The sequence below is a fragment of the Gadus morhua genome, chromosome 11 (assembly GCF_902167405.1).
Source record: "Gadus morhua chromosome 11, gadMor3.0, whole genome shotgun sequence".
Classification (NCBI taxonomy): domain Eukaryota; kingdom Metazoa; phylum Chordata; class Actinopteri; order Gadiformes; family Gadidae; genus Gadus; species Gadus morhua.
The window spans coordinates 26,210,943-26,221,602 of NC_044058.1; the positions used below are offsets into that span (position 1 = coordinate 26,210,943).

Below are 10,660 nucleotides of genomic sequence, written 5' to 3' on the forward strand. Positions count from 1 at the left end.
AGCAGACACTTAAATATCTTGTTGCTGAATCCACTATTCGACCTGTGTGATTGGCATTAAAACTAGCAGCGATAAAAAAAATAAATACGATTTCAATCTGAACGATCTGGAGTTCGTAGAGTTGCTTGTCAAATCCCGCCATCTATTGGTGATCTGGAACAGCATGAGGGATGCGTTGCACGAAACTTTGTGTCCCCTTGGACATGGGAGTCTTCAACTGCATGTATTCAGTATAATTTTGGAAACCTTGCATACATATACACACATTGTAGTGCCTCTGTGTTTACAATTGATTTCAGGATTTCTCTAATCGGATTGCTTAGCAGGCGCAGAATAATCTTGCTCCATTTCTGACCTCTTAAACCTGTTAACGTGATGTGTTTTGTGTGGGTGTATTGCATATGGAATGTGTTTATCATGCTCTCCTTATCTCTCTCTCTCTCTCTCTCTCTCTCTCTCTCTCTCTCTCTCTCTCTCTCTCTCTCTCTCTCTCTCTCTCTCTCTCTCTCTCTCTCTCTCTCTCTCTCTCTCTCTCTCTCTCTCTCTCTCTCTCTCTCTCTCTCTCTCTCTCTCTCTCTCTCTCTCTCTCTCTCTCTCTCTCTCTCTCTCTCTCTCTCTCTCTCTCTCTCTCTCTCAGTAGCAACTATTGACTCTGCTCACACAATAATTCCCCATTGTGAGGATAGTGACATTGCGCTTGACGTTTGCGATGGGCTCCTGTAGGGATATTCTGCCATCTGCAGGACAAACAATGAATTACATCCAACAAACGCTCAATCTCTTCAAATCCTATAATTTACCTATCGTGAAATGCCTACAATAGCTGGTTGCTTAAATGTCAATACATATGCTTCAACCCCAAAAATACACACATCAACTAACATGAGGGTTAGGAAGAGATATCAGAGCCTCACTAGTGACTAGTGTGTGCGGCGCTGCGTCTGTCACGTGACGACCGCGCCTACCGCCCAGTCACATGACCTCCACTTGTTTTCCTCTGCAGAGGAAAGATGGCCGCTCACCTCACCAATGGAAGAGTGAATCTAAACATTTTGAGAGAAGCAGCACGCAAGGAGCTTCGAGAATTCTTGGACAAATGTGCGGGAAGCAAGGTATTTCACATGTTCGGTTTTCACATGTTCATTTGATAACGATGATCACACCACGGCGTTTCTTGCCTTGCATGGAGCATTCGTGCTTCATCATATCCTGAGTCAGATTTGATGGGTCTGATCTGATGTCAAATCACGTGAATCGGGTTATTTTGCTTTGCAGGCCATAGTTTGGGATGAATATTTGACCGGACCCTTTGGCCTGATCGCACAGTACTCCTTACTGAAGGTACGTTATTCGTATACACATTCACAGGCGGGTGGCTTTGGACCTGATCCTCATTTTGCTGTAGTGAATGAACAAAGCTGTATGGCCGTGCCTTTCAGGAACATGAAGTGGAGAAGATGTTTACCCTCAAGGGAGGGCGCCTCCCCCCTGCAGATGTCAAAAACATCATCTTCTTTGTGCGTCCCAGGCTGGAGCTGATGGACATCATTGCTGAGAATGTGTTTAGGTTTGTATAAATATGTGTGTGTCCAGTATTCCAAGCTAACATGAAAAAATTTGGTCGTATTGGTCGTTTTCTGTAATAGTAATAGTAGCCTCTAATAAAGCTCTCTTCACTTTAACTGTGGTTCCTTCAGTGACAAGTCAAACTCGCGGGACTACCACATCCTGTTTGTGCCACGGAGGAGCATGCTGTGCGAGCAGCGCCTCAAGGAACAAGGGGTCCTTGGTTCGTTCACCAACATCGACGAGTACATCCTGGACCTGATTCCCTACGACGGCGACCTGCTCTCCATGGAGTCGGAAGGAGCCTTCAGGGTGTGTTGAGTTTGTGTGTACACGTATAGCATATTCACAAATACTAAACAGGGATGCATTACATTGTCTGCCTCACAACGGTAACAGCAGCAACCACTTTTAGGCGACTTACTTACCTACTGATGCCTAAACCGGGTGTTAATTCAAATGTAGTATTGCTCTTAACTTAATCATATTGATCTGCTACAGGAGTGCTATCTGGAAAACGACCAGACCACCCTGTACCACACCGCTAAAGGGCTCATGACCCTGCAGGCGCTATATGGCACCATACCCCAGATCTATGGCAAAGGCGATTGTGCAAGGGTGAGTTTGAGCGTGTCTGTGTATGTCTATGTCTTTGCACAGAAGCATAATGCTGCTGTTAATACTACAACAACAATTACAACGCCCATCATTGTTTTCACAACCTGGCGTGTGTCCTGGAACGGTGTCTTGTTTATCTGGGTCTGGGGTAGCATGTGGCCAACATGATGCTGAGGATGAAGAGGGAGTTTGCGGGCAGCCAGAACCAGATCCTGCCGGTGTTCGACACGCTTCTGCTGTTGGACCGCAACGTGGACCTGCTGACGCCGTTGGCCACGCAGCTCACTTACGAGGGCCTCATCGACGAGATCTACGGCATCACCAACGGTCCGTTTGTTTACGGACGCCTTATCGTAGAGGGGCAGGGGTCAGTTCCCATGCGTTGAAAGCCCGATGCTTAACCTCTACCTGCTCCTCAGAAAGACACGGTTCTGGATTCACTGTCCTTGCACTAAAAAGATAGCAATTCTTATTGTGTTGCATCTTATCCTAGCTATCTTTGTTGTGTACGGGGAATGGGTTAACCTAGTGATTGTTAGTGCCTGGCACTTGGTTCTATGACCATCCTTACTGTACCGACAACAATATATTTTTGTTTCTCTTTCTTCTGACAGATGTACTTATTGTAAGTCACTTTAGATAAAAGCATCTGCTAAATGGCCTAAATGTAAATACGTCTCTTTCACATTACACATTACACTTTGTCATCCAGCAAACACTTCAATCCAAAGCAATTTACAAGTTAGAATGAGAGCAAATAAATTATCCAATCAGAATCGGAGTAGCTACACAGAAAATACTGCTACGCCGTCAGTTTAAAGCTGGGGTAGGCAGCTTTGGAGAAACCAGCCTGAGTAAGCTTAATTCCCGCCCCTCGCTTCAGGCCTCCCACTAAAGCCACTCGCCCTAAACACAGGACTGGCTCGCTAGCTTTAGCTTTAAGTCTGCTGAGCCTTGTTGAAGAAGACGGTCACACGTAATGAGACCACTGGCAGTGTGCCCGCAGGTAGGCAGGTATGTAGGTAGATAGACAGTTGGGCCATCCAATCATTTCATTCTGGCCTGATGAAATGATTGGATGGGCATGTTAACGACCTCTGACGGTGAAAGATAACTGTTAGATCTTTAGAGCATTTGATTCATAGATTGCTGTCGGGGGTTCAACAAATAAAATAAATGACATACCCTAGCTTTAACAACAACAACAACAACAACTGGACAGAGTGCAGAGAGCATCGAGAAATACTTGATTAGTGTCATTTAAAACTATACAGTTTGTACACATTACTATCTATTTATGCATGACTTACTCTTGATTTAGGTTATGTGAAGCTGCCACCTGAGAAGTTTGCCCAGAAGAAGCAGGGGGAGGGCAGCAAGGACCTGCCCACCGAGCCCAAAAAGCTGCAGCTCAACTCCGCAGAGGAGCTGTACGCAGAGATCCGAGATAAGAACTTCAACGCTGTGGGTGCTGCCCTCAGCAAGAAGGCCAAGATAATTTCAGCTGCCTTTGAGGTTAGTCAGTCTATTATACCACACTGGTGGGAGGTGTGGGTTTTATAATATGTCATGCCGTTGACAGCACCGGTTTCTCTCAGGATTTGGCATTGTTCTGGGAAATGAAAACTTTCTCTTTTTTCCTTTTGCACAATGAGCACCTCGGCACAATCCAATAACGAGGATCTGAAAATCATGGTTTTAATGAGAAACTGCAACGACCCCATTTGTCAGACAAATTATTTGCTTTCCAGCAATGAAAAACGCATAATGTATACAACATTACAACACATGTCTATACATTTAAGTAACGAGCCGTTTAGTTGTTGGTATTATCGCCCTTTCTTTAATTGGCCGACAAAGTAATCTAATCAGATCGTAATCCATGCGTCGATTGTCACTACAAAGGCCACAACGGAAAACCAATAGATTTAGCCCACTAACGCATCACCTCAAAGATGTGACGAATCTATCGCAATCGGATTTGTCCTTTGTCCGTTTTTTAGTTGATGTGTAATATATTCTGTTGTAAGTGGAGTTTGTCAGCAGCCACTGTGACGCAGCATCATCAGTTACCTAAACCAGATGTGCAAGGCTGTTAACTGATGTAAAACCAGGTTGTTACCTGATGTAAAACCAGGTTGTTAACTGATGTAAAACCAGGTGGTTAACTGATGTAAACTGATGATGGATACACAAGGATCCATGACATCATCAGTAGCATATCTACATTTTTACATTTACATTTAGGGCATTTAGCAGACGCTTTTATCCAAAGCGACTTACAATAAGTACACTTGTCATAAGAAGTGCATCATACATACATACGTACATACAATACATACGTTTGTCTGTTGTTTTTCTTATTTGCTGTTCGCTGATATTCAAAGCAGATTTGGATGAAGGACAGAAAGTCCTCCTATAGCCTGCATAGCAAAACTACACCAACGCACCTGTTGTCGATTCGTGTTATTTTCGTGTATTTATTGTATTGCACGCCCGTGCCTGTTCGGCCTCATCTTTTAATTGTTTGACGCTCCCCCGTGTATTCATATTTTTAGCAGCTCGACTCACGATTTAATCATTTTTTCCTCACGCTGTTCAGGAGCGCCACAACGCTAAGACGGTGGGAGAGATAAAGCAGTTTGTGTCCCAGCTGCCACACATGCAGGCGGCCCGTAGCTCCCTGGCTAACCACACCTCCATCGCGGAGCTCATCAAGGACCTCACAAGTGCGTAAACGACCTACCGGCCGCCGTCTCCCATCTCCCATCCCGACTACATGTGATTCATGACGAGGATTCAACTGTGTGTCTTGATAGCTCGGCACGTCCTACATTTTTTTTTACTGCTCAGTTAGTCTTGGCGTTAAGGTGTTGGACTCCCTGAAAGGTTGTGAGTTCGAACCTCCTACAGGTAGTCCATAAGCTACCTGTAGGCGTCCTCGATCAAGATGCTTTAGCCCTACCTTCTCATTTATTAAAGAAATGTATATGTATAACATTTGAATGGTAGATGTAAAGCAATATGAGCTGGACCGAGAAGAGAAGTGTTCAGGAGCACAGGAATGCTTTTGAAGCTGATGGTTTTGTCTTTTGTCCTGTAGCATCCGAGGCTTTCTTTGATAACCTCACGGTGGAACAGGAGTTCATGACTGGAGTGGACACAGACAAGGTACGGCCCATGCACCCAGTGTCTGTCTCCTAAGCACTCGAATAGGATGGAGCTCCTCTCCCTTGCTTTGAGTGTTGAAATACATACTCGAAAAAAACATTCCATTTCGAGTATTTACCCACTCAAATAAGGTAAATTTGTACCTCATGATTTCACTGATTGCAAATTGTATTTATTCTGGTTATTTTCTTTTGGTTATTTATCCAATACAAACGCCTGTGGAGTCCAAATGGGGAGTCTGAGCAAGAGCATAATGATTCAAATGCTGAATTGAATTTGAAAGTCGTGAATCCATTGTGCAGGTCAACACGTACATCGAGGACTGCATCTCCCAGAAGGACCCTCTGATCAAGGTCCTGCGTCTCATGTGCATGCAGTCTGTCTGCAACAACGGCCTCAAGCAGAAGGTGCTGGACTTCTACAAGAGGGAAATCCTGCAGGTAGTTAGGAAATGAAATTTTTCAACGCATTACATCATCGATTGTAATAATGTATTTCCTCTATGATCAATATTGGGATTGTGTGTCACCCTGGCCAACGATGAGACCCAACTTGATGACGCAAACCATATGGCGTCTCTTGTCTTGTTTTTTCAGACTTACGGTTATGAGCACATGCTAACTCTGAACAACCTGGAGAAGACGGGGCTCCTGAAGCTACAGACCAACTCGAGGAACAACTACCCCACCATCAGGAAAACCCTGAAGCTGTGGATGGAAGACGCAAACGAGCAGGTGAGTCACCTGCTGCCGAGACGACTTCAACAGGCGGGGTTAGGAGAGGAGTAGGTGGAGGAAACGTCAATCGTCCACCCGTCTACCCCATGTTTTTTAGTGTGTGTGTGTGTGTGTGTGTGTGTGTGTGTGTGTGTGTGTGTGTGTGTGTGTGTGTGTGTGTGTGTGTGTGTGTGTGTGTGTGTGTGTGTGTGTGTGTGTGTGAGGCTTAATATTTATCTGCAAGGCATATTTGTACGATTTGTCATCCTTTGCCAAGTGGACGTCTTTTGTTATACAAAATAATTAATATTTAATTAAACAAATGATTGTGTTTGTCTGTGTCCGTCCAGACCCCCAACGACATCAGCTACGTGTACAGCGGCTACGCCCCTCTCAGCGTCCGTCTGACCCAGGTCCTGGCCCGGCCCGGCTGGCGCAGCATCGAGGAGGTGCTGAAGATGCTGCCCGGGCCTCACTTTGAGGAGAGGCAGCAGCTGCCCGCCGGGCTCCACAAGAAACGTAAGAACAACCCCCAGCATTTTAAATAAAATACTCCAGGAAATGTAGTTGTGGTTGGTGGCGTGTTGGCCCCGGACGCTGGGTTTACAGGAGCCACACGGATGTAAACAACCCTCCTGCGTGCTGCTGGGTGGAGATAAGGCCGGGCTTTGTTCCCTGCACTGTCCAAAAGCTGAAAGAAGCAGGCGATTTACTGCGGCAATCGACAATGGGGGAAAAGTGTGTGTGTGTGTGTGTGTGTGTGTGTGTGTGTGTGTGTGTGTGTGTGTGTGTGTGTGTGTGTGTGTGTGTGTGTGTGTGTGTGTGTGTGTGTGTGTGTGTGTGTGTGTGTGTGTGTGTTGTGGTCGGGACAATGTGTGAACGGTATTTACACACTTGTCTCTGAAATGTGCTAATTAAAATAGAATAACTCAACCTGACTTGTTTCTGCATGTCTTCCATTGTATGACGGGAAAAAAGGTGTTAATGGGGGCCTCAGTTTAAGGGAGGGCGACGGATCCACCGATTTGTGTTTATTCCACGTTTCCAAAGCACGCTGGTTTTAAAATGGCCGAACGCCATCCTGTGTTGCACTCAGCCTCCTCTCAGGGGGGTGACACCATGTGTGACCACCTGCTGCTCCTCTCATGTGTGTTGTCGCTGTTTGTTTGGGGACAGGCCAACAGGGGGAGAACCGCACCACGCTGGTGTTCTTCCTGGGCGGGGTGACGTACGCCGAGATCACCGCCCTGCGTTTCCTGTCGCAGATGGAAGACAGCGGGATGGAGTACATCATCGCCACGACCAAACTCATCAACGGCAGCAGCTGGATCAAATCCCTCATGGACCACCCGGAGACGCAGATCCCCTGAGTCACGGCTGGCCTGGGGGGGTTGGGGGGGGGGGGCATTTCACACCTGGCCACATCAAGCCCCTCTGCCTTTCTCAGTCTGGCCCTTCTGTGTGCTGCAGGTGTCCGATTGAAGTCGGTCCCGCCGATGGCAGAACAGGTGTAGCGTGTTAGGTCACACGGGTCATTGTTCTCAAGCCACACGAGAGTCCGACTCCGCTTTGTGTTGTTCTGTACGTCCGATCGTCCGATAGTCCCCTCGATACGTTGGGTTCTCTAAGGTTATCACTCTGGGCTGTTGAGCAGCGATGGATACTGTATATATGTTAATAAAGGAGGGAGGGAGTGTTTGGAACATGCAATGCGCTTGCGATTTTTTTTTCCAATAAAAATAACTAATAAGAAATGAGAACTCGTTTGGCCTTATTTCTAATTTTTGCAAATACATGTTTTGAATGAATTAATAAAATGCGTTCCAGCAAATTGACTCATCTGCCTAAGAGGTTTGGGATTTTGTGGTTCCACATATTATAAGCGAAATAAATATTGCATCGCCCTAATTACTAAACTTAATTTCTCTAAATACAGTATACTAATGACGTAATACAGTCTGTGCATCTCTCTCCCCGTGTGCGGGGGGCGAGAGGGAGACGAGGAGCGGATGGGAGTGTATCCATCACCACATCCCCCCCCCCAGCCCTCTGAAGGAGCAATTAGCTGGGTAACAGGCTCTCCGATCAGCCGATAATGGCCCTTTGCTGTCTGGAAGCAGCCAGCCCTATGGCAGCACGTGATCTGACAGCACAGGGCACTGATTGAATTAGGAAGCCATTTGCTGTGTGTTCCGGTAGACGATAACAGCGCTGGAAAATAAAAGGACATTGGTGTCTTTTAGCAATCGATAGCCTGTCCATTCCTTGCTCTTATGGGCAGATAGGCTCGTAGGTTGCCCGTTGGATACTGACAGGTTTATTGTTAGATATTGAGACGGCCTCTGACTTTATTCTGCAGAGGCTGTGTTTGTTTTGGGGGGATTTGGATCAGAATATAATTTAAAGTAGAAAATCGAATTCTCTTTTCTTGGAGGAGCAGGTGCACTGTGTGGCTTAACCTTCCACTTAGAAAACCCCAGGGCTATCAAACAGTTAAATAGCCTGGGGCTCCTCCTCTGTCATAAGGACTTCAGGCAGGCAAGGCAACTCAGTTGAGAAAGTGTCTCTGGGCTGGAAACACAGAAGCCCCTTCACCGAGCAGTTCTGTTTACGGCTGACCGTCAAAGGTAAGTCACTTTTCTGCCTCTTTGATCCATTTTATGTTTCCCATGCTTTTTGTTTTAAACCTGAATCTATTATGTCTTTGTGGTGTGCAGGCAATATACAATAATATAAAGAGTTGAAAGTTAATATTATTTGTTTGTGATGTCAATCATTTCATTCGCAGTGCATATTTATATCCTCAGGGTGTGCTTTTTTTAATCTTTATTCGTTGAGGGGAAAACAGCGCATCAAATAACAGACTAGAAGTAGGCCTAGTAAGAATGACTTTTAAAACTTGATTATAATGCATCTTTTTATTTTTTTTATCTGTTCATTTATTCTGGTTGCAGATCAATACTGAACCCATTTTGTGCAATTACAAATACATTATTAATGGCCCCCTTATAAATACCCTCAGCATGTACTTATAAAAGCAAGGCCAGTTTACCTTGCGGCTTAACAGTTCGGCCTCACAGCAGGAGACTATAGTGCTTGTATATCTCTTAAATGAGAATTCCTATCAAATAAATTTTGAATTTTGATTTCTGAAATTTGCTGGCCTGGGAACGTCTTTGAATGGATCCGAAACAGCAGCAGTAAATGTCCAAAACCCCCTTTTCCCCCCTCTTTATTTCAGAGCGATGGGACAAATCAAAGCCATGGACCACCTGAGTCGAGGGGCCGGACAGGAGCTCAAGATCCAGATGGACTTTGAGGTGGAGCCCCTGTCCATCAGATTCCTCCGGACATTTCGAGAAGTTCTGAAATTCGTTTTCTTTAGCTACACTGTGTTGTTTGGTGCCTTGCTCCTGGCCCGATGGACGACCTATTTCATGGTTGGGAAGAAATAAAGAAAAAAGGAGAAGATTACATCTCTCTCTCTCTCTCTCTGTCTCAGTCTCTCTCTGTCTCTCTCTGTCTCTCTCTCTCTGTCTCTCTCTGTCTCTGTCTCTGTCTCTGTCTCTGTCTCTGTCTCTGTCTCTGTCTCTGTCTCTCTCTCTCCCTCTCTCTCTCTCCATATGGCTTCAAGGTTCCATCTCAAAGTGGTTGTACAGTCGTCATGTCATTCAACACACCACAGGAACTAGATATAGGTGTATTCAATATGTTTATTCAGCACTTTTAGCCTTTTTCTCAAGTCAATGTCATTGTTGAAATCATCGAATCTTATAAAAAGCTTTTCATTAACTGTATGTAAAAGCATCAAATGCTATATTGATTAAGCAATGGAATAGTGCATATGGATCAGATCAGAGTTACAGTTTGGGTTTAACAACTATAGGCCTCATGATGGTTGAGGAGAATCCATTGTTTGGCAGACTTTCCCCGATACAGAACATGATTCAGATACCGACTACACCTATTTCATGTGCCTCCTGTGGATGATGAAGCAGGCTTCTTTTGATCCAGACTGATGTGAAGACTGTAGACATCCGTTGCCCAGGCTCTGTGGAACCAATGCCTAGGGACCCACAGTTCCTTAATGCTCGGTTCACATCAAGTACTTAACTCCTCCAGTGGGAAACTGCTATGTGCCCGAAAGGAATCAGACAGCCGACTGTTCCTCTTAACCAACATAGTTGAACTGGTACGTTGCGAGTAAGAACCTGCCCGTTTTGTGCTCACTGAATGCTTCTACATTTGTTCAAGTGACTTTGTATGATTTATTTTAGAATTAAATTGTCTTGAATTGTATAATTGCATTTATTTGTTGACTGTGATTATTTTGAGATACACAATTATTTATGATACATGCAACATCATGTCCATCCACTTACCATGGTAATTCACATGCTATATATAAGTACTTTTTTAAATAGCTGCCTTATAAGCCTCACTGCAAGCTATATCAAATACAATATTTATATGTGTATGATGATACTTTTCAGACTCTCCTGCGGGTATTTTAAAGGAGCACAGAAACATCTGTAGTGCCTGAGAATTCTATGCTTTATACTTATTCATTCCAGGCATTAATTTGTATT

General features: G+C 44.9%; 1 protein-coding gene across 1 annotated transcript; it reads left to right on the top strand.

Annotated features, from left to right (window-relative positions):
• The first annotated feature begins 959 nt into the window (after positions 1 to 959).
• On the top strand, positions 960 to 7,828 carry vps33a (VPS33A core subunit of CORVET and HOPS complexes). Its single transcript, XM_030370902.1, has 13 exons — positions 960 to 1,112; positions 1,276 to 1,341; positions 1,440 to 1,567; positions 1,698 to 1,878; positions 2,068 to 2,184; positions 2,337 to 2,511; positions 3,506 to 3,699; positions 4,787 to 4,913; positions 5,288 to 5,355; positions 5,658 to 5,795; positions 5,952 to 6,089; positions 6,422 to 6,590; positions 7,248 to 7,828. The coding sequence occupies exons 1-13, from the start codon at positions 1,011 to 1,013 to the stop codon at positions 7,439 to 7,441; spliced, it is 1,797 nt and encodes a 598-aa protein (XP_030226762.1). The 5' UTR covers positions 960 to 1,010; the 3' UTR covers positions 7,442 to 7,828.
• The last annotated feature ends 2,832 nt before the right edge of the window (positions 7,829 to 10,660 follow it).